Source organism: Trichosurus vulpecula, chromosome 6 (assembly GCF_011100635.1).
Source record: "Trichosurus vulpecula isolate mTriVul1 chromosome 6, mTriVul1.pri, whole genome shotgun sequence".
NCBI classification, from domain to species: domain Eukaryota; kingdom Metazoa; phylum Chordata; class Mammalia; order Diprotodontia; family Phalangeridae; genus Trichosurus; species Trichosurus vulpecula.
The window spans coordinates 247,127,295-247,152,196 of NC_050578.1; the positions used below are offsets into that span (position 1 = coordinate 247,127,295).

General features: G+C 42.0%; 1 protein-coding gene across 1 annotated transcript in view; it reads left to right on the plus strand.

Annotated features, from left to right (window-relative positions):
• Positions 1–24,902, plus strand: part of TRIM44 (tripartite motif containing 44) — a 166,474-nt gene that overhangs the window by 40,008 nt on the left and 101,564 nt on the right. The window contains exon 3 of the mRNA XM_036764090.1: positions 23,193–23,432. Within this exon, the coding sequence (XP_036619985.1) occupies positions 23,193–23,432 (240 nt within the window). The remainder of the gene's footprint in view (positions 1–23,192; positions 23,433–24,902) is intronic.

Sequence of the window (24,902 nt, forward strand, 5' to 3'; positions counted from 1 at the left end):
CCAGCGCTCGAAAGAGCCTGGGAGTGGCACACAACAGGAGGTCAATAAATTATTGACAATGGCTCCCATTTATGGAGGTCTTTATCATTTGCACCTGGCAATAACCTTGAGTGATAGGAAGTACAAATAGCGGTACCCTCGTTTTTATAGAAGGGAAAATGGAGAGCAGTATGCCTTAATGAATGCTGATGCGAGAGACAGAGAGAGAGAGAGACAGAGAGAGAGACAGAGACAGAGAGAGACAGAGAGAGACAGAGAGAGAGACAGAGAGAGAGAGACAGAGACAGACAGAGAGAGAGACAGACAGAGAGAGAGAGAGAGAGAGAGAGAGAGAGAGAGAGAGAGAGAGAGAGGAGGAGGAGGAGGAGGAGGAGGAGGAGGAGACATTTCCAATCTGACTTCAGACACTCACTAGCTGTGTGACCCTGGGTGAGTCACTGAACCTGTTTGCCTCAGTTTCCTCATCTGTAAAATGAGCTGGAGAAGGAAATGGCAACCCACTTCAGTATCTTTGCCAAGAAAACCCCAAAAATGGGGTCACAAAGAGTTCGACTAGACTAAATATGACTGAACAAAAAAAAAAGCAAAAAAATGGAGCGCCTAGCTCCCAGACTTGTGAAAATCAAATCACATGTGTAAAGTGTTTTGCTAAGCTTAAAGTGCTATATAAACGCTGCTGATCTTAATGAGAGATCCTGTATAGCGTAAAGGATGGAGAGCTGGCCTCAGACCCCGAAAGGCCTGTATTCATGTCCCACCTTTGACACAAATTGTCTGTCCAACCCTGGACAAATCCTTTAAACCTTCAGAGCCCTAGACGACGCTTTAGAACTGTCTGTTGTAGAGAAGGCACCAGCGTGCGTTAGGAGAGGGAGTTTCCTCATCTGGGATTTCCCTCCATCAATGGAATCTCAGGTGCAGCTGTTCTACAGTGATCTCTATTGTTATGTCTTCTAAGTATTCTCGAATGTTTACTTAACTGCCTCTTGTTTACATAGGGTATTAAAGGATTATGCTTGTAACTGGCTTGTGAAGGGAGAAGTGAAAGTTATTATCCCTATTAAGCTCAAGGGAGATCAAGGGATTTGCCCAAGGTGAATAAGTGCCAGAGATGAGATTCGAACCCAGGTTTCCGGACCCCGAGTCGCCAGCTCTTTCTGCCATTCTCTACTTCCTCTGTAGAGTTCATTTCAGGAAACACGCAGAGAGTTTGCTCAGAAATAGTGATGCTTTTAAGTTTGCGGTGGTGTTTCCTTACTGTCACCCTAGGGGTTGGAAACCAGAGAGGCGTCTCTAGCCTGACTGTCAAATCAATAGAAAGTCAGTCCGCTGTGTCCAGTAAATTACTGGTCTGGTAAATTCAGTTCAGTGGCGTGTCAGCTAGTTACCGATTAAGTTGTCATGGCAGTAATGTCCTGGCTGCTGAGAGCGAGAAGGAGTGGTCTCCAGAGGGATGTGGCGCTGTGGAAAGAGCCCCTGAACTGGATTCAGAACCCGTGGGTTCAAATCTCAGCTTTGCCAGTTACCTCTAGACTTTGGGCAAGATGACTGACCTCTCCAGACCTCACTTTAGTTACATATAAAATGAGAGAATTGGATTAGATAATATCAAAGGTCCAGTCCAGCTTGAATCTCTGGAGCTCTGAAGTTTGCCAGCTAATCAGTTAAAAAAACATATATTAATTGTTTACTGTGTGCCAGGCTGTAGGATAAGCTCTGGGGGTCAGAAGGCATTTAGCTAACATTTCCATCCCAAATCGCCTACTGTTATTCACTGGCTAGGCCTGTGGGAGACAATAAAAAGATCTGGTTATGGGAGTCTCTCCATCGATACAGACGGATAGTTTCGTCAGCTATACAGTAATAGATACATAGGTCCAGACCTGAGATTTCATCAATGTAGGATTACTCCCGGTGAGGAAACCCTCTCTACCTATGCAGATGAGTAATTGATAGCCTTCAAAAGCGTCTGGGGCACTGAGAGGCGGTTAGATGATTTGTGCTGGACTTGGAGACAGAAGACCAGAGTTCAAGCTCACCCTCAGATAGGCAATAGCCTTATGATCCTGAGCAAGTTACCTTCCCATTGTCTCCCTCAGTTTCCTCCTCTGTAAAATGGTGATAATATTCGTATCTACTTTCTGGGGTCGCTGTGAGGAATAAATGAGATATAATCTGTAAAGTGCTATCTATGCAAACCTTAAAGCTGTATGTGACATGGTGTTGGTGTTATTATTACATGACTTACCGGTTTAGCCACACAGCCAGTGTATACCAGAGACAACATTAGAAATGGGATGTAGTTCAGAGGCCATCTAGTCCAACCCCACAGATGAGGAAACTCCACAAAGATTAAGAAACTGGTAACAAGAATGAGAGTCAGAATCTGAACCCAGGTCCTCCGACTCCAGAGCCAGACCGTGCTACCACCCTGAGGCAGGACTTGAACCTACTATTTCCTGACTCCCAGGCTGGGTCTATGGATGGTCAGACTCCTCTTTTTTACGTAGATGATTTATTGTCATTATAGGTGAGTACAGTCAAAGATTTAGAGTTGATAGGGACTTTGGAAATCATTTAGTCTGGTCCTTTCATTCTACAGAGGAGGAAACTGAGGCCCAGAGAGGCTAAATAACTTATGGCATCCTCACTTTAGAGACGGAGGGGATTTTCAAGGCTGAGTTCAGGTCCCTCATTTTATGGAGACCCAGAGAAGTTTAGAGGTTTGCCTAGGGTCACACATACATTAAGTGTCAGAGATAGGATCTGAAGTCAGAACTACTTAACTACGAGTCCAGTGTGCTTGCCCCTACATCATGCTAACCTCCCCAAAGCCTGACAGCTCATGAGGCAATGTGGTATCAGAAAGCAGGCAGGCAACAAGCATTTATTAAGTGCCAGGAATACAAATATAAGCAAATATAAACATAAAAGAAAGACAGCCCTTAGCCTCAAGGAGCTGAGAGCAAAAGTGAGCTGAGAGTCTAGGGAAGGGCAGCTGGGAAGGAGGAAGATATTCATAGGGGGGCATAGTAGGGAAGTCCTGGGAGTCAGAACCCCAGAGCACTAGATTTAGAGTCAGGGGACCTGGGTCCGAATTCAGCTTGAAGAGACTTGCCCAGAGAATAAGCACCAGAAGGGGGGATTCTGATCTACATCCTCTGATGCCAAATCCAGTACTCTTTTCCATTCTATCACATGAGCCCTGTACTAGGCCCTAGGGAAGATATAAAAGATATCAATGACAGAGGCATGTGTGTGGAAGCAGTTAAGAACAGTATGAGATAATATGATCTAGTGCTAAAGGGGAGGGTTTGGACAGTTAGCGCCAGAAGGAGGGATTGCTTAGGCCCGGAGTAGTCTGGCTTCCAGGGGATAGGGAAACTAGATCGTGGTGAATTCAGGGGGAGATGTGGAGGAAGGGCTGTCAGAAAAAATGGTCTGGAATTTAAGAGATGCCTTGAGCACTCTAAGTAGGTAGGCAGAAGCAATTTGGTGTAATTCAGGGCCTCCTAATCAGGGGTCCAGAGATCGCCCAAGGGGTGTGTGGAGAGATTTCAGGGGGACCATGAACTTGGATGGGAAAAAAGAAATTACATCTTTATTTCAATAGAATTGGTTTCCTCTGTCACTCTCTGTATTTTATTTTGTGCATTTATAAATGATTCTGAGAAGGGGGTCTGTAGGCTCCACGAGGCAGCACAAGGGGGTCCACGATCCCCAAAACATTAAGAACCTGTGATGAAGTGGAAAGAGACATTCCGCCAGAACCTGGAAGACCTCAGCTCAAATGCAAGGTCTGCTGTTGATAACCGAGCAGATCTCGGTCACGTTTCTTGTTTCTCTGGCCTTCAGTTTCATCTTCTGAAAATGGACGGTTTTTAAGGTCCCTTTTCCAGCCCTAAATGTTGTGGTTGTCTCTGGGAGGCCGAGGCTCGGAGAGACCTCTTCTAGTGACACGAATACTCACCAGGATTCTTCCCTTTACATTTAGATTGTATTGCCACAACAACCGCTAAATTGGGTTCCATTAGGCTCCCCTAGGGCTCTTCCGGGGCTTTGCACATCTGGTGTTTGATATGTTTGGTGTGGTTGCTAGAATAAGGGCTTGAGAGAATTGGGATCCTAGGGTTTTGAGCTACAAAGAACTTTGAAATTATCTAATCCTCCTCCTTTTAGAGAGGACCAGAGAGGTTGAGTGATTCACCCAATATCACACAGCACCAAGGTCAGGACTAGAATCCATGCTGCCTAACTTCAGAGCTCTTTTCTCTACACTGCCTATCAATGCCACGTTTCTAGCTCTCCTCCTAATTCAGGACCTCGGTTTCTACATATCCTCGGGTTCAGCCAGGTGGAGCATCGGAGTGCTAGATCTGAGTTAGGAAGATTGAGTTCAACCTCTGACCCTTAACAGCTGTGTGACCTTGGGCAAGCCACTTATCTGCTTTCTGCCTCAGTTTCCTAATCTGTAAAATGGAGATTATAATAGCACCTATCTGCCAGGGTGGTAGTAACGATAAAATGAGATAAAATGCTAACTAATACTGTGATGATGGTGGTGGTGATGGTGGTGGTGGGGATGATGAGAGGAAATGAAAACCTCTAGAAAGAAAAATACAACTCAGAGAGGGATAAGTAAGAGGGAGGATTGACTTTATCAGCATCAGGAACAAAATTGATCTTGGCTTTCTTCACTGCTACATCTCTACCTTTAGCGGGACCATAAAGGGAATGGTTTAGTGTGGGCTGCTTATTGTAGGATCATAGGGGTCAGAGTCAGAAGAACCCTCAGAAATCATTTGATGCAACCATCTCATTTTACAGAAGAGGAAACTGAGGTTCAAGAAAATCATCCAGGTGGGTAAGTCACAGAGCTAGGATTTGAACCCAGGGTCTCTGACTGTATCCAGGAGGCAGAGTAGAGATGCTCTGTCCTAATGCTTATCTCCCTGGTGCAACTGCAGCTGACTATACACTACAGACTCTCATTTTTCTAAGCGATGACACAATTGAGTCATTCATTGAAACAGCCCCACGAGGCTGCTTCAGGATTCTCCTGGACACTAATGGATCATAGCTCCAGAGCTAGACAGTACCCCAAGGCCATCTAGGCCAACCCTTATCCTTTTGCCGGTGAGGAAACTGGGATGTAGAGAGGTTAAGTGACTTGTTCAAAATCAAACAAGCAGAAAACATCAAAGGTGTGATTGGAACCCAGGTCTTCCAATTCCCAACCCAATGCCCTTTGCATTGCACCACGGGAGTCCAGCAATGTAGCCAGGGTATCTGCCTTTGGTCCCTAGGAGGGAGCATCAGTGATGGGATCCCTGGGCAGCTCTGGGTAGTTCATTGAAACTCCTAGTTCTAAAGACTAGCCTTCAAAAGGCAAGAGCAGAGAGGATCTAATCGCCTGCTTCACTGATGGAAGTGCCATTATCTTTAATGAGACAACTTGGCAATGTACTTCCCCCAGACCTTCGAGTTATCACAGAAAAGGGGAGTCAGCTTGAGCAGGGGAACTCTGGCATGATTGGGAGGGATGTGGACTGAAAAGTCATCAAGGCTGGAGGCTGAATGTCCGCTTGTAAAATTTCACAGGTTCCCAGAATTTCCAAATATGAAGAAGCTCAGTGGCCATATCGTCATAGGATCACAGTTCTAGAGCTGGGAGGGACTTCAGAGGTGATCTAGTCCAATCCCTTCTTTTTACACGTGAGGAAACTGAGGCTCAAGGAGATTTAGTGAATTACCCAAGGTCACACGAGTCTTAAATAGCAGACATAGGATTCAAACCCAAGTCTTCTGACTCCATATCCATCTCTCCGCTGTATCTTATTCCCTCTATGTCCTAGCCAGCTAACGGTCCTCCAGCCTTTTTTGGAAGACCTCCAATGGTTACAGTAGAGCTGAAGCAATCAGGATTCTTCACTAAATCTGGCACCAATGTGATGAGACCCCACAAACTAGGGCCTTCCAGGCTGCCTAAGAAGAGGTGACCTTGCCTATGCTAGAAGTGGAGCAGGTCCAAGCTTCCATACTTGGTTAGCTTTGTGATTGTCTGCTGCTTTTTAGCCTGGTCAAGATAGGGACACTCAGTCCAAAAAAAAGTATTTATACGGATGTTTGATTTCATGGAAAGCTTGGGGTCATCAGTAAAAGAGCTCTTCATTTTATGGTTTTTAAAAAGCTTCGCCTGTATAATTCCATTTGATTCTCAGAACAACTCATCATTTTATAGAGGCCCTGAGAGATTAAATAAATGATTTGCCCATAGTCACACAGGTGGTAAGTATCAGAAGAGTGATCCAAATGAGTTCTTCTCGACTCCAAGTGTCAGACAGCAAGGAAGTGGATTTCTTGATTTTCAAAGGAATGTTTCATCTCCACTTTTTCTCATTTTCCCTGGTGAATTCCCAGAGGACATTCTTTCCTCCGTCCTCTCCACCCGCTGCTCCTGACTCTTTAGACTCCTTTCTTCTTTCTCAGACAGCTAGAAAGTGGATTTCTTGATTTTCAAAGGAATGTTTCATCTCCACTTTTTCTCCTTTTCCCTCATGAATTCCCAGAGGATATTCTTTCCTTTATCCTCTCCATCCTCTGCTCCTGACTCTCTGGATTTCTTTCCCCACCTTTCCCCAGCAGCTGCATCTCCTTGAAAGATCACCTTGCCCCTCTGGCCCCTTCTTCTGAATGGTCAGTTCCTCCTGGGGCCTCCATTTTAAGGAAAGAGCCCAGGCCAGTCTCGTTCACGTCTTCATTCCACTCCCACCTCTCTGGACCTCTTTCTCCACCATGCTGCCTTCATGAGTAGCACGTCTCTCTCTCTTTGCCAGATTCTCTTTAATGTGTTGTCTCCCCCCCCCCATAAGCTCCTTGAGGGCAAGCACTAACTTTCAGGGGTTTTTTTTCACTTATGTTTCCAGCAATTAGCATGGTGCCATAGTAAGTATGTAACAAATGCTTATTGATTTGACTTGACAAGTCTCTATATACAGCAGAATCCAGGACACTGTGAATGAATTAAAAAGCATGTGTTAAATGCTTATTATGTGCCAAGCACTGTGATAAGCAGTAGAAATATAAATAAATAAAGTTAAACCGTTCTTGCTCTCAAGGATCTAATCAGAAAAGACAACACATGTAGGCACATAATAAAAACAACATATGTAGATACTTAATAAAGTAAAAGACAGGTCTCCACAGCCCAGGCTAAGTAATTGGTGGTCTCAGTCATCTGTTTTAGCTGAGATAGAAATACTTTGATGCTGTGATTCAAATACAAGCTGGCATGTAGGATAGCTAATGAAAAGTGAGGGAACTTGGCTGGGGTCCATAGAGGAAGATGAGGAAGTCAAGCTTTTAATCCCAAATAGCTGATGGGTCCTCCAACCGTGTCCCCATTCCACAAGCTGAGGCAAACACCCCTATGCACTTGGATGGCCAGGAATCTTTCCAACACCTCCTAGAAAGTAGGTGACAGGGTCAAAGTTAGTGTTCACACCTGCTAAGCTTCCAGACAGCTGTTTCCTGAGATTGGTTGGGTTGTGGGTTCTTTTTTTTAACCAAATGAGTACAAAGCCAGATTGTCCAATCCTTTAATGAACCAGGAAACTCCTGGTTCAGCCATCAAGAAAATTCCTCTCCTTTCTAGTAGACCCTCCCCATCTGAGTGTGTCAAGGAGGAGGACTTTAGAAAGGATTCTAGAGTCTGAGCCATTGGGGCCCCTGCTTGTGGAAGTGAGGACATCTTGAAGCATCTTGAAAGAAAAAAATTCCCTTTATGGCTCTTCTTTCTCTGAACAGTGGCCTGCTCATCTGAGCTGAGAATGAGATGCTTGGCCCCGGATCTCCTTTGTAACTGGATTCTTTCAGTTCCACCCCCCCACCCCCGCCCCCTCATCCTTTGGCTCTGAGCTCATCTTGGGGGCAGGTTGCTCCAAAGTGATGTCTGACTAATGGGATCGGCCTTTCTGAAGTGAAGAGTCTGGTTGCACTCCTGATGTGCGGCTTCCTATGGCCTTGCTTTCCTCCTGCCCAGTATCCTCTGATTCACCCCAAGAGCTCATCGTGAACATGATTCCTCCTCAGACCTCGCCGTTTCCAGGCCTTTGTACTCTTGTTAACTATTGTAGCCTCGGCCTAATCCGGAACAGGAATGAGACCGGGGTTAATGGCACCTAGCCCAGGGAGAGGAATCACAGTGTGAGTGAGGTGTGCTGTTCTGGAGTGCGTGCTCTTAATTCAGGGTTTTATGTGCTTAATTATGTATGTCTAAAGTGCTCATTGGAGAGCCCCTCGAGTTTGGCTAGGCTTGGAACTGTTAAATACAAGAAGCGAAGGAAAACAAGGGAAAGAGATTTAACTCTTTAAATGCAAATCCATCCTTCCAAGGCCTGTTTGGGAGTGGTGAAGAAATAGCGGTGGGTGGCACATTCACCAAGGGGATTCTGAGATTAAAATCTATTGGATTAGAGGACTCTGGAGTAGGTAGGAAGGAAGGGGATGGATTACAGTGGCCCAGCCCACCCCAGAGGTCAAGTTTTGTGTCTTCCTGGTGTCCCAGTTCTTCCATTACCTCCTAACTGGCTGAGTGACCTTGACCGAGCTCCTTCATGTTTCTGAGACTCATCTGCAAAATGAAAAGGTGAGTTAGGCTAGTGGATAAAGCATTAGATTTGAAGTCAAAAAGATTGGTTTCAAATCCTGCCTCATATACTTACTATCTTTGTGACCATGGGGAAGCCACTTAGTTCCTGTCTGCTTCAAAATGAAGGGGTTGGATTCAATGAACTCTAACTACTGCATCCCCTGAGGAAGCAATATGGTGGCATTGGTTCTGCCAGTGACTGACTACTTGTTTAACCTGGGACACATCACTCATCCCCCCACCCCCTTCCTTATCTGTAAAGGCTTGGAAGATCCCTTTGAGTTCTGAATCATCCAGCCCTCGTGTGGTACAATTTGGTAATGTCTCTATCTTGCTTCCCCGCATTGTACATTCCCTCTTTCATTTCACGCCATTGAATTCAACAACTGTTTATGATGTGCTTTCTGTGTGCCAGGCACTGCTTTAGACCCTGGGCACATAAGGACAAGAATGACTTCAAAGAGCTTACATTCGCTCCAGAGGATTAGAATATGGACCCAGATGAGTGGCCTTTTTCACCTGCTGGGTCTCAGTTTCCCTCATTCCAGAAATGAGGGGACTGGACTAGATTGTCTCTAAGAGTTATTTCAAGTCTAAATCTATGATCCAAAGTAAGTGGATTTGGAGGTGGAGCTGGAAGAAGGGGAGCACATAGGCCTAGCACAGTGGCCCTCAAAAATCTTGGAGACCCTAGAGCAGAACAAAGAGAACCCCAAATGATCCCCAAAAGTCATAGTAGTGGCTTTCAGGATAGTAGATGGAAGTAAGAGGTGGATTTAGATCAATTCAGTTTTGGTGGCATTATGGTAGTGGTTGACTACCTACTTAACTGTGAGCAAAGCACCTCACTTTTTCTCATCTATAAAATGAGATAATTGGACTAGATGGCCTCTGAGGTCCTACAGAAATGTGCCAGAGGGGCAAGGTGATCTTTCAAGGGGATGCAGCTGCTGAGGAAAGGTGGGGAAAGAAATCCAGAGAGTCAGGAGCAGAGGATGGAGAGGATAAAGGAAAGAATGTCCTCTGGGATTTCATGATGGAAAATGAGAAAAAGTGGAGATGAAACATTCCTTTGAAAATCAAGAAATCCACTTTCTAGCTGTCTGAGAAAGAAGAAAGGAGTCTAAAGAGTCAGGAGCAGCGGGTGGAGAGGACGAAGGAAAGAATGTCCTCTGGGAATTCACCAGGGAAAATGAGAAAAAGTGGAGATAAAACAATGGCTATGTAGCCATTGTGATCCTTACTGTCCTTTCCAGGGACCCAACTTGACCTCACCTCATCCTTCCATCTCCTTGGAACCTCCTAAGCCCTCTGCTGCTAACCTGATGAAGGTGGGTCTCAGAAACACATTTATGGGACTGCTCCAAGTTCATTTTGACCCCTTCCTATTAGAACACATGAGACTATTTTTACTAATTTGTACTGACAAGGAGTGGACAGAAATTGGAAAGATTCAAAAGTAGGTCTGGTGTAAGGGAGACAGCTTCCCTTTGTTCTAATTCTCCAAAAGTAAAATTGGCTTCCTTGCAAGGAAGTGGGTCCCTTCTGGACATGTTGTAGAGAGGATTCTTTCTCATTAAGCACACTGTGTGCCAGGGGACTATAAAAAATTTACCTTAATAAATGCCTGTTGACTAACCGGGTTGAATTAAATGGCAAGCTAGGTCCCTTCTAAGTCACAGATTCTGTGAATTTGCGATATTTAACCTGGACAAGAGGAGACTTAGTAGATAGGTAATAACTGTCCTCAAGTGTTTGAAGGGTCATCACATGGAAAAGAGACTAGACCCAAGAGGGCAGAATCAGGAGCAATGAAGTTCCAGAGAAGCATAGATTGGTTTCTCCAAAATAAGAGACACCCCAAAGTGAAATATGCAGCTTTAGAAAGTCATAAACATCATTAGAGGTCTTCATAAACAACCTGCGTGACCCATCATCAGGTATATTGTAAAAGGACTTGTTCAGGAATGGATTGAAGTGGATGGAGGCCAAGGCCCCTCCTGGCTTTGAGATCCCTTCACCCTCAATAAAGAACAAGGCCAAGAGGAAGGTATGTGAGGATGATGGCACCAGTTTCTCTCCCCTCAATTCTTTTTCCTCCTTGTCTTGATATCCTTCAAAGTTTTCTGTTGAAATACTCATCTACGAGCTTAGCAGCAGGTACAAAATAAAGTATTAAAAAAGCATACAAAGCATCTTTTTTCACAGGCTCTGGTGTGACTGGTCATCACCTTTACCAAGTGTGATGTTGGCTTAACTATTCACACTTGTGTGTGTGTGGCCGGGGGGGGGGGGGGAGGGGGGCGGGTCTAGTTAAATAGGTGATCCTTTACTTTTTATTTTCATCTCCAATTTTAGTCACTTGGAACACTGAGGATTTTTTAAGATGCTTTATCGATGTTCTTATCTCTTTCTTCCACCACTCTTATTTTTCAACATATGCCTTGTTCTGCCTCTGTAGTCCACCACCTTTGTGACAAGGAGCAAGCTTGCTTCACCGTGAGTCCTTGGAAGTTATGAATAGTCTCTATATTGATCGGAATTCTGGAGTCTTTCAGCTGTTTTCCTTTATATTATTGTATATCATTTATATGTTATTATATTATGTTGCTATATTACATTATTTTTTGTTGTTCAGTTGTTTCAGTCATGTCCAACTTTTATATTATATTATATATCATATTATATCACATCACATCACGTCATATCATGTAATGTCATATCATCTCATATCATATTGTATCATATTATATCATATTACATTACGTTGCATTACATTATATTACATTATATTATATTATATTACATTATATTACATTACATTACATTATATTACATTATATTATATTATATTATATTACATTACATTACATTATATTACATTATATTATATTATATTATATTATATTATATTATATTATATTATATTATATTACATTACATTACATTACATTATATTACATTATATTATATTATATTACATTACATTACATTACATTATATTATATTATATTATATTATATTATATTATATTATATTATATTATATTATATTATATTACATTATATTATATTATATTACATTACATTACATTATATTATATTATATTACATTATATTATATTATATTATATTACATTACATTGCATTATATTATATTACATTACATTACATTATATTATATTATATTATATTATATTATATTATATTATATTATATTATATTATATTATATTATATTATATTACATTACATTACATTATATTATATTACATTACATTATATTATATTACATTATATTATATTACATTACATTATATTATATTATATTATATTATATTATATTATATTATATTATATTATATTATATTATATTATCACATCATACAATACCAGGAACACCACCCTATAAATCGATCTCCCAGTTCTGCTTGTCCCCTTCATTGCCAGTTCATGCAAAGCTAGAAGGCTTTTTGAGACATTCTGAAGAGTTCTTCTGTAAGCTAAAATTCTCTCTGTTGAGACATTTTCCTACTAAGAAACGATGTTTAATTTATTTCAAGGGTATATAGCCTCTGATAAATCATCGCTATAAAACATAACAGCCCTGAAATTGTCACACTAAAAATAAAAGGGCCTTTTAAAAATAAACACAAATCACAGTTCTCCATCTGATACGGAATTTGCAGGGACGTTAATAACACTTAACACTTTCTCACCCCTCATTTCTTCACCATGGAGGTCACCTGCCCTGGGCGGATGGATCTCTGAGGGTCAGGTTGGGGTGGTCACGCATGGCGTGAGCGGGGAGGGTGCATTAAGAGGTCTTATTTCATGGCAGGATATTTTTTTACCTTGTTACACAAACGTCATGATGACAGGCCTCCATTTTTAAAGAAATATTCAAAATAGTTTGTTACATCTACCTCCTTGCCCCACCTTGGGCTTCTTAGGAGCATAGATTTAGGGGTGGGAGAGACCTCGGGGATCAACTAGTCCAATGACCTCATTTTATAGATGATCTTTCTTTTCCTTTTCATTTTCCTTTTTCCCCAATTTCTCTACCCTCTCTGCTTCTGTAATAATAATAATAATAACTGACATTTATAAAGAGAACATTTTACAAATATTATCTTAGTTGATCTTCAAACAAGCTTGTGAGGTAGATGTCCTTATTATCCCTATTTTACAGATGAGGAAACTGAGGCAGAGTGGTGAAGTGACCTTCCCAGGAGCACAGAACTAATGAGTGCAGTGGGCAGAGTGCTTGGGACTGGAGTCAAGAAGACCTGAGTTCAAATCTAGTCTCAGATACTTACTAGCTCTGTGGCCCTGGGCAAGTCACTTAACCTCTGTCTAACTCAGTTTCTTCAACTGTAAAATGTGGATAGTGATAGCACCTATCTCACAGGGTTATTGCGAGGATCAAATGAGGGAATATTTGCAAAGCACCTAACATAGTGCTTGGCACATAGTAGGTTCTATGTAAATGCTAGTTCTTTGCTCCCCAGTAAGCAGAAATTGAACTCAGGTCTTCCTGGCTCCAAATCCAGTGTTCTACTCACTAAATTATCTCTCTGCTTTTAAAAGCTTGGAGAGTGGAAAAGGAGATTCTGTAGATAGACTGGGAGTCAGAGAATCTTAGACTCTTTAGAGTTGGGAGAGATCGATTGATTAATCCATACCCAAAGAGGATTTCCTTACCAGTGGTCCTTCATCCAACATGTTTAGACTTCTAGTCATGGGGATCTCACTATCTTTTAAAACAATTCCTGCTTCTGCACAGCTGTTTTTATTTTTCATAAACTTTTATTTTGTTAAATATTTCCCAATTACATGTAAAAGTTTTAACATTCATTTCTCAACATTTTGAATTCTCAATTCTCTCCCTCCCTCCCACCCTTTCCTCTTCCTTGAGAAGGCAAGCAATTTGATATTGATTCTACCTTTGATGTCACGTAAAATATATTTCCATATTAGCCATGTTGCAAAAGATAACAGACAAAAACGAAAAATAGAGAAAGTAAAAAAAAATGCTTCAATCTGCATCAATCAGTTCTTTCCCTGGAGGTGAATAGCATTTTTCATCATGAAATTCTCTTGGCTCATTTTCTTGATCAAAGTAGATAAGTCTTTCACAGTTGATGATCCTTATAATGATGCTGTTACCGTGTACAATGATCTCCTAGTTCTGCTCACTTCATTTTGCATCAGTTCATATAAGTCTTCCTAGACTTTTCTGAAACCATCCTGCTCATTATTTTTTACAACACTATAGTATTCCATCATAACCATATACCAGAACTTGTTCTGCCATTTCCCAGTTGATGGGCATCCCCTTGATTTTCAATTCTTTGCCACCAAAAGAAGAACTACTATAAATATTTTTTGTGCGAATAGGTCTTTTCCTGTTTTCTTTGATCTCTTTGGTCTATGGACCTTATAGTGATATTGCTGGGTCAAAGGGTATGCACAGTTTACAGCATTTTGGGTGCAGTTCTGAATTGTTCTTTAGAATGGTTGGACTAGTTCACAATTCCACCAACAGTGCATTAGTGTCCCAATATTTCTACATCTCCTCTAGCATTTGTCATTTTACATTTCTATCATGTTAGCCAGTCTGATAGGTGTGAAATGGTACTTCAGAGTTGCTTTAATTTTCATTTTTTCTAATCAGTAGTGATTTAGAGCATTTTTTACATGCAACTAATAAAAATTTTGATTTCTTCTTCTGAAAACTTCTTGCTCATATCCTTTGACCATGTATCAACTAGGTAATGGTTCTTATTTTTCTAAACTTGATTCAGTTCCTGTATATCTGAGAAATTAGGCCTTTTATCAGTGAAACTTCCTGTAAAAAAATTCCCCCAGTTTCCCGTCTTCCTTCTAATTTTGGCTGTATTAGTTTTGTTTGTGCAAAAGTTTTTTTTTTTATTTCATGTAATCAGAATTATTCATTTCACTTCCCAATGATCCTCTGTATCTCTGGTTTGGTCATAACTCTTCCCTTACCCATATAGCTGACAGGTACACTTTTCCATGCTCCCTTAATTTATTTATGATATCACCTTTTATGTCTAAATAGCATTTTGGCTTTGTCTTGGCATGTGGTATGGGACATTGGTCTATGCCTAGTTTTTGCCTAACTGCTTTTCAGTTTTCCCAAAAAATCTTGTCAAATGGTGAGTTCTTACCCCCAAATCTTAAATCTTTAGGTTTGTCCAACACCAGATTACTATGGTCACTGAGTAAATAATCTATTCCACTGATCCACCACTCTATTTCTTAGTCAGTACCAGATTGTTTTGAAAATCAATGCTTTGTAATACAGTTTGAGATCTGGTACTGCTAGGCCACCTTCCTTGATATTTTTTTTCATTAATTCCTTTGATATTCTTGACTTTTTGTTCTGATGAATTTTGTTATTATTATTTCTAGCTCTTAAAAATAATTTCATAGCTCCTTATTTTAACTCTATTTGTGTCATGATGTTTCAAATATGTTTCTTGTAAACAGCATATTGTTAGATTCTAGCTTCTAATCTATTCTGTTATCCACCTCTGTTTTATTGGTGAGCACATCCCATTCACTTTCACAGTTATGATTGGTAATCTCTCTTCTCTCTCCCTCTCTCTCTCTCTCTCTTTCTCTCTCTCTCTCTCTCTCTCTCTCTCTCTGTCTCTGTCTCTCTCCACCCTGTCCCTCCTCTAAAGTCTGTTTTGCTTCTGATCACTGCCTTCTTTTATCCACCCCACCTTTTATCACCACCTGACTTCATCTCATCCCCTTCCCTTCCTACTTCCCTGTTGAGTAAGATAGATTTCTATTACCAATTGTGTATGTGTGTATGTGTATAAGGATTGCATGATATACACATATATATACATATATATACACACACACACATATATACATACACACATATATCTCCCTCTTTGAACTGATTTAGATGTGAGTGATGTTCAAGTGATGCCTGCCCTCCCATTTTCCCTTACATTGTAAAAATTTTTCCTTTTGTGACTCCTTATGTGAGATAATTTTCCCCAGTCTTCCTCTCTCTTCCCTCTTGTCTCAGGGCATCCCTCTTTTTTGCCTATCCATTTTTTATATCATCCCTACATAATCGACTCAGTTCTGCACTTTTTTTCTATGTAGAATCCTTCTAACTGCCCTAATAAAGTGCTTGGAAGTTAAATGTGTATCTTCCCATATAGAAGGGTAAGCAGTTTAACCTTATTGAGTGCCTGTGATTTCTCTTTCATGTTTACCTTTTTATGCTTCTCTTGAGTCTTGTATTTGAAAGTCAAAATTTCTATTCAGCTCTGGTCTTTTCATCAGGAATGCTTGAAAATCCTCTTTTCATTAAATATCCATTTTTTCCCTTGAAATATTATACTCTATTTTGCTGGGTTGTTTATTCTTGGTCATAATCCCAGCTCCTTTGCCTTCTGGAATATCCTGTTCTAAGCACTTCACTCATTTAGTGTGGTAGGTAGCTGTTAAATCTTGTGTAATCCTGCCTGTGGTTCCACAATATTTGAATGGTTCCTTTCTGGCTACTTGAAGTATTTTCTCTTTGGCTTTGGGAGCTCTAGAAATTGGCTATAATATTTCTGGGAGATTTCATTTGTGATGTCTTTCAAGTAGTGATTGGTGGATTCTTTCCATGTCTATTTTACCTTCTTGTTCTAAGATATTGGAGTAATTTTCTCTGGTAATTTGTTGAAATATAATATCTAGGCTCTTTCTTTGATCATGACTTTCAGGTAGTACAATAATCCTTAAATTACCTCTTCTCAATCTATTTTCCAGGTCAATTGTTTTTTCCAATGAGACATTTCACATTTTCTTCTATTTTTTATTCTTTTGACTTTGTTTTATTTTTTATTGATGTCTCATGAAGTCATTAGCTTCTAGTTGCCTAATTTTAATTTTTAAGAAATTTTTTTCTTCAGTGAGCTTGTATACCTCTTTTTTCACTTGGCCAATTCTGCTTTTCAAGGAGTTATTTTTATCAGTAAAGTTTTATGCCTCTTTTTGCACTTGGCCAATTTTTTTTATAGTATAATTTTCTTAAGTATTTTTTGTGCCTCTTAGCAAGTTGTTTATTGTCTTTTCATAATTTTCTTCCTTTGCTCTCATATCTTTACCTAATTTTCATCTATCACACTTATTTGATTTTGAAATAATTTTTTTAGGTCTTCCAGGAATTTTTGGGGGGGCTTGTATCCAATCCACATTTTTCTTTGAGGTTTTGCTTGTAGCCATTTTGAATTCTGTGTCTCCTGAGTGTGTATCTTGATCTTTCTTGTCATCATAGTAGCTTACTATGTTCAGGTTCTTTTTCTTGTTGTTTGCTCATTTCTCCACCCTCTATCTGATTTTAAACTTAGTATTAAAGTTGGGCCCTGTTTCTGGAAGGGGTACTCTCTCAAGCTTCAGGTTTTTTTCCAAACTACTGTTTTCAGAGCTGGTTCTAGTGGTTTGGAAGTTTTCAGTGCTTCCAAGGTGTTGTGATCTGTTTCTTACCCAGAAGGGTCCCTGATCCTTTAGAATTGCAATTGATACTGTTCCTAGGGTCCCCTGATCCTTTGGGACCAGCAGTGATACTGCCCCCTCAGTGATACTCTCCCTCTTGATAGAAAGTGCTCCTCCCCACCCTTGAACTTTGACCCGGAAGTGAAAATAGGTAATGGATTTGCCAAATAGCGTCTGGTCCTATGTCGGGTGCTAGCACAGGGGTCCTCTGTAATCTCTTTCTGGTCCCTTCGCCATCTCTGGGTTCAGAGCTCCCAAAGCTGCTGCTGTTTCTGTTACCCCCACCTAGTCCCACCACTGGTGTTCCATCCATAAGGGCTCCAGGCCAGCCTCCCTGTCACAGATCTCTCTTTCCAATCTCTTATGTTGTCTTGGGATGGAAGGACATCTTGTTCTGACCTGTTGTTGGCTCTGTCCCTCCAGGAATTGATTTGAGACATTATTTTAAAGTTGTCTGAAAGGGAATGTTGGGAGAGATCAGCCAAGTGCTTCTCTATTCCACCATCTCCAGTTATTTTGTTTTTCAAAATAAGTTTTGTTGACATCTTTTACCTCCCCCAAATTTCCTCCTTTACCTCTTCCCCTCTCCCTTCCCAGAGAACTATTCAAATATAACAGAGGATATTTTTAGAAAGGAATAAAAGGAAGAGAAAATATCAGTAAGACCAACCAAAGCATCAGATAAATCTCTCACTCAGAGATTCCTCACCTCTGCAAAGCAAGAGTTGGAGGTGTCCTCTCATCTCTCTTCCTTGGGGCCAAGCTTTGTGATTTCACAGCATTAACATTCAGTAGCTTTGAGGTGGCTGTTCTTTGCATTTATATCACCTTAGTCTCTGCGTATGTTGTTTTCTTGGTTCCTCTCACTTCTATCTACATTAGTTCGTGCAAGTCTTTGCAATATCCATTATATTTACTGTTTCTTATAGCACAGTAATATCCCATTCCATTCATAACTGCACAAAAAATACTGCTATAAATATTTCAATGTATATGGGGACCTTCCTTTTGGTCAGTGACTCCCTTCGGGGTATACGCCTGGCAGTAGTATCTCTGGGTCAAAGGGTATGGACAGATTAGCCACCAAAATGGCTGTACTAATCCACAATTCTGTAAACATTGCTTTAGTGCGCCCATCTTTGTCCAGTCCTTCCAACGTTAACTACCCCTGTCTTTTGTCATTTTGGCCAATTTGAGGAAGGAGAGAGAGAGAGAGAAACGAGAGGAGAGGAGGGAGGGAGATAGAGAGAAAGACTTCAGATATCACCCTGTCCCACCCCTTCATTTCACAGATGAGGACCCTGAGGCCCAGGGAAACCCATGCTGATAAGGTCGCACAACTAGCAAGGAGCAAAGCTGGGATCTGAACTCAGGTCTTCTTGCTCCAGGGCCAGAACTCTTTCACATTGTACCAAATAGAACAATTAAAACAAAAAGCACAAAGATTATTTGCTTCGTTTTACATATGGAGACACTAAGGCCCAGAGGTTAATTGCCTTGCCCGTAGTCACCTTGTTGGCATCAGAGCTGCCAGGATTTGAACCCGGGTTTCTGATTCCCCATCTGATGCTTATTCCAAGACACCAGGCCTTGGTTCCGTCTATATGCCATCATTCCTCTTCACTATTTCTTCTCTCCATGCCCTTATAAATAACCCTAAATGGTCTGGAATAAGGATGGAGACAGGCACAATTTAGACTTTCCAAAGCTCTCATTCCCCCGATTTCTCACTTTCTTGCAATCACATTCTGTGCACTCAATATCATGGCCAGACCCTCTCCGCCTCTTCCTAGCACTCCAGGAAATTCATCTCACAGCCCAGTCCTCTCCCCAGCTCTCACCTCGCCTCAACCGTGTAGCCTGAGGCCAAGTGGACTTAATGAATGCACACTCCACTTTCCTGATCCCTAGACCTCTTCTAGGCCAGTCTCTGTGTATTACCTAACCCATTTTCCCACATCTGACAGGCGTAGTGAGGATGACTTGCCAGGGATGAAGGCTTCTGTTGCTGCAGAGCCTCTTCCCCTAAAGAAGCCTTGCCTCAGGAGATGGAGCGGGGCTGCTAAACAGGCAGGGAGAAATAATTCAGAAGTGGCCAGATATACAGTCATGAGAGTGAATTTAGTTTTAAATTTGGTCCTGGGATAGATGAATGGTAGGCACCCAGGAATAATAGCTAACATTTATATATAGCTTACTAGGTCTCAGGCACTGTGCTAAGCACTTCTCAATTATTATATCATTTACTCTTCATGACAACCATGTTTTACAGATGAGGAAACTGAGGCAGACTTTAAATGACTTCTCTGGGATCACACAGCTAGTAAACATCTGAGGCTGGATTTGAATTCAGTTCTTCCTTATCTTGTATCCTGTGCTCTAAGAGGCAGCTAGGTGGTGTAGGAGACAGAATCCTAGACCTGAGGGTCTAGGAAGACCTGAGATCAAATCTAGCCTCAGATGCTTATGAGCTGTGGGACCAGACCTGGATTCAGAAAGACCTGATTTCAAATTCACCTTCAGACGCTTAGTAGGAGTCACTTTACCTCTATCTACTTTGATTTCCTCAACTGCAAAATAGAAATAATAAAAATAATATCTGCTACTCAAAGTTATTGTGAGGACAACATGAGATAATATTTATGAAGTCCTTTGCTCTGTCTGTTGACATAGACTGGCCCCTTGCTTGGGATGCATTCCCTGGACATTTCCGTCTCCTAGAATTCTCAGTCTTCTTTCAAGGCTCAGCTTTGGTGTTCACCCGCTATGTGAATGTGCCCTCTGTTGGCACCATGAGTCTCTTCAGATCACCGTGCACCTACTCAGATGGTCATATTTGTGTCACTGTAATAGAATATAAAGTCCTTGAAGAGAGTTGGGAGACAGTCAGGTCCCAGGAGGTCTGCGTGGATGAAGCAGAGAGAACATGAAGGAGAGTTACAGTACAGAAGTTTGGAGAGGTAGGGAGGGTCCACAGACTTCTGGCCCCTCCAAGAATGAGAAAGAGCTCAGAAGAGGATGTTCCAGATGTAGCCCTTGCTTGCTTGATGACCTAAAATTGATACTGCCTAGCTTTGGGGGAAGATTGCTATACTAGAGAGCTCTAGAACCTTGTAGCAGGCACAGCTCTCCCCCAGAAACACATAGAAGGGCATTTTTGTATTTGTGTGTGTCCCTAGAGCCTAGTACAGTGGCGGGTGCTTGGGCAATGTTGATCGATAGATTGATTAGATTAGGTTGAATCCTGAGTGCTACAGAGATATGACCTACTGGTACTTTTAGCTGTTCGGGTGAGATGCTTATGAGTCTGGGAGCCCCTCAAAATAACCCTCAGTTAATGAAATGGCTTCATAGATTTATAGATGAGCCACAACCATAAAGGGACACCACAGACCCTTAGAGAAGGAAGATAATGGGTCATCTTTTTTAATTGTTAATTTCTATCAGGTCACCTTACTCTTACATCTATTAAGATCTTTGATTTAAAGCCAGAAGGAGCCTTAGAGTTCATCTCGTCTAAATCCTGTGTTTTACAAATGAGGAAACTGAGGTATGGTGAAGTCATAGGATGATACATCAAGATTTGAAAGGACTAATAGGCGATCCAGCCCGACCCTCTTATTTTACAGATTAGGAAACTGAGGCCCAGAGATGAAGTGACTTGCCCCAGGTCACACAAATTGTAAGCTGCAGATCTGGGAATCAAGCTCAGTCCCTGTGTCTCCACATTCAGCATTCTACCCACCGCTACTTTTTACATTTCCAAAACATAGCACAGTTGTCTTATTGGGTTCATTTTGCTAGCTTACTTTTTTTTTTTTTGGGTAATCTCAGCAGCACATACTTTGTAACTAAATGGAGTCCCTCACTGGGGCCTTTCTGTTTCTTCACCTACCAGTTTTCAGCCTCTGAGGCTGAATGAGGCAAAGCAGATTAAAATGCAAACAAGGTTAAAATGCAAATGAATGGCCAACCTGCAGAAGCCCAAAGAATTAGGTGACCTAATCATAAACCCTATATCTATTTAAAAGAATTTCTCTTTTTGGTCTCGTTAAAACTGAATGAAAAAGCACCTGGAGAAACTGGATTACGTTCTGGTGGTTCTTCCTATTTAGGAAGTGTAAATTTATGCAATAACTATTCAGTTCTTGCTCAGAGGAAGCTGAGCATTCTTCTGACTTAATAAGATTTTCAGCAAGGTAGGTTTAAAATAGCTGGAGAGGTGCTGCCCCTTCCAAGGTGGTCAGTGGAAGCCTGGTGTTGGGGGTCCTAAAGGGACATGGCACCTGTTTCTTGCATGTAAAGCCAGTGGATGTCTGACTGACCACCTGTGGTTGGAAGGTTTCTGGTCTGTGTTGGCCAGAGTCCATGGTCCTGAATGTCTAGGGTCAGGAGTAGCAAGAAGCAAGTGATAGGTGAACTTTAGCTGGGAGAGCATTGGACGGGGAGGCAGGAAGACTTGGGTCCCAGTCTCTGTTATCTAGTCCAGTTCATGCAACAGAAAGAACATGTATTTGGTGAAGTGATGCGGTCACAAAGCTTGTTGAGCTTCAGAGGCAGGATCTGAACCGGGTCTTCCATATGCCAAGTCCAGCCCTCTCTCTACTGGCCCATACTACCTTTCTATATTATTTCTAAAGCCTCTTTCAACATTCAGTCCTTTGATGGTGACTGATCTTGGACCAGGTCCAAGGTGGAGCCATATTGAGAAATTCTGTGCTATGGCACCTAAGCTAGACTGGCCTTCTTACCTTATGTTGCTCACACATTTCTCTCCCAACCATCTCTTCACCTTTTCACTGGCTGTCAGTCTCCCATGCCTGGAATATACTCCTTTCTCACCTACACCTATTATAATCCCTAGTGTAAGCTTCACCTTCTATTTGAGACCTTTTTGGTGCCTTTGTTGCTAGCATCTGTCCCCCAAAATTATCTTGTATTTATGTGTATATGTTGCATATATTGTATAATATATACATATAACACATGCATATATTGCATAATATACATATATATGCGTGTGTTGTCTTTTATGATATTACATGAGTTCCCAGAGGACAGAGGTCGTTTCTTTTGATCTGTGTACTCCCAGAGCCTAGCCCAGTGTCTAGGATACTCCCTCCCCATGTCTACCTCATGGCTTCCCTGATTTCTTTCAAGACCCAGCTAATATCCCATCTTCTAGGAGAAGCCTTTCCTGATCTCCCTTCATACTGGTTGTTGTTGTTAAGTCATATCAGTCATGCCCAACTCTTTGTGGCCTCCTTTGGGGTTTTCTTGGGAGAGACACTAGAATGCCACTTCTTTCTCCAGCTTATTTTACGGATGAGAAAATGGAGGCAATCAGGATGAAGTGACTTGCTCAGGGTCACCCAGCTAGTATCTGAAGCCAGATTTGAACTCAGGAAGATGAGACTTCCTGACTCCAAGCCTGATGTTCTATCCATTGTGCCACCTAACTGCCCCGTCATGCCAGTGTCTTCCCTCTACTCATTATCTCCATAATATCCTGTAGGTAGTTTGTTTGCATGTAGTTGTTTTTGTGATTTCTCCCCCATTAGACTCTGCTCTCCTGGAGAACAGAGACAATCATCTGCCTTTCTCTGGAGAACAGAGACAATCTTCTGCCTTTCTCTGTATCCTGGCACTATATGGTAGGCACTTAATAAATGCTTAGTGTCTGGTCAGGGGACTGATCTCTGGTGGATTGCAGACTTCGTGACAGTGACATCACAGTATAGTTCTTTGGTCTTCTGGTGTTCTCGGTTAGCAGAACATTGCTATGACTCTGAGATGTCTGAAAAAGACTGATGGGAACTTGTAGGAGATGTTGATGGACTGTTATTGTTGATTTTTTCAAACCTATCTACCTCATTATTTGGATGGGCAGACGGGGATTCTCTGTTATTTTTAGTGTTGCAAAGGAGGCAGGGTTAGTGTTCTGCCTAGCACCCTCGTCCTACGTTCACACACCTCCTTGTTTCCTCTTGTCTATGCAATGTGCAGGTCAGCCGGAGCGAGATGAAGGTCTGTATCCAGCAAGAATTCGACAAGGTTCGGCGGCAGGTCTGTGAGGAGGAGCGGAAGGCCCTTCACCTGGTGGACCTCCAGGAAGCCGTGGCCACAGCCCACGTGACAGAGGTCCTGGCTGAAATCCATGTCCACATGGAAAAGTTGATGGCAGAGATGGCAGAGATCAGACACCAGCTCGATGCCTTCAATGAGCTGGCGTCAATGAAACCAGAGGTAATGGGAAGGAGTGTGTCCAGATGGCTGGTATCGTGGGGACTGAGGGAGAAAATTGTACCATCTATTGGCTCATGACACCTACTTAGGGGCCCTGAGAGGATAATTCTTTTGTCAGGATTGAAACCTATCTCCATAGCAAAAAGCTAAGAGGCCTCTTAAGCATAATCTGACCACAAAAGCTGTAGAAATTATATGATCCCAGAATCACAAATCATAGAAATTCAGGGGAGAAAGGGACCTTGGAGGCCATCCAAGAGACTTGTACCTGCGCAAGAAACCCTTCTACTATATCCCCAGTAGGGGGTCGTCCGGTCTTTGCTTGAAGGCTTCCACAGATGAAGCCGCTACTTCCTGGCTATATGTTTGGATGTTTTTCCAAACACGGAACCCAAATCCTTAGCAGGTTTCAGCCTCCCCCTCCCCCTTCTTGTGATGGATGGATCTTAACAATGATGGCAGAGGCTGCATCTTGTGAAATTTCATGGCATCATGGTGAAAGTCTGTGCCAGCTTAGACCAGGAGGGCCTCTTGGGCCCTTCTGGTGGCACCACAAGGGCACCGTGGAGATGTCAGTGCTGATGGTGGATCAGCACGTAACTGGGATGTCTCTCAAGGTGTCTTGCTGCAGAGTGATGTAGGAATGGGAAGAGGATGAAACTGGTACCCAGGAGGCAGATGTCCTCTAAATGATCCTGACAGAAAGGATGGCTTGGTTGATGGATGAGCGATATGTCTGGAACTACAGTCATTCTTAATGACACGAGGTGGTATGAGGACAACGGAAGCGTCCTTGATTTGGAATCAGAGAACCTGGTGCTCCCACCACCGTGACAAGATCATTGTGTCATCTTGGGCAAGTCACGCTACTTCTCTGGGCCTCAGTTTCTTCGTCTGTAGAATGGGGATAATAAGGATAGCACCTATTTCGAAGGGTTGTTGTGAGGATCAAATGAGATAGTGTCTATGGAGATCTAAGCGCAGTGAGTGGGATATGGTAGATTCTATTTAAAGGCTAGTTATTATAGTTATTATTGCTCTTATGTTGTGGTTTGTTGTTACAACGATGTTGCTGGGAGTAGAATGACGGTGAAGTCGTTTGATGAAGCCTCATGTTCTAACTTGGGAGTCAGGAACCCCGGCTTCTACTTCTAGCTCTCTCTCTTTCAGTGTCTTCCTCAAGCTAACAAGTCACCACCACCACCACCACCCACCTCTGCCCCTTCTCTATATCTCTGTTTCCACTTCTAAAAAGTGAAGGGTTTGGATAAAGTGACCTTATTTTCTCATAGAGTTAAAACTGGAAAGGGTCTTTAAGAATATCATTTCGTTTGACCCTATCCTTGTATATAGAAGAAGAAACTGAGGGCCAGAGGGGCCCAGGGATTTGCTCCCCCTGAGATTCCATGATTCCCATGGATATTCATCTGCCTCTCAGCTTTTCCTTTAGTCACTCTTTTACAGAACCTG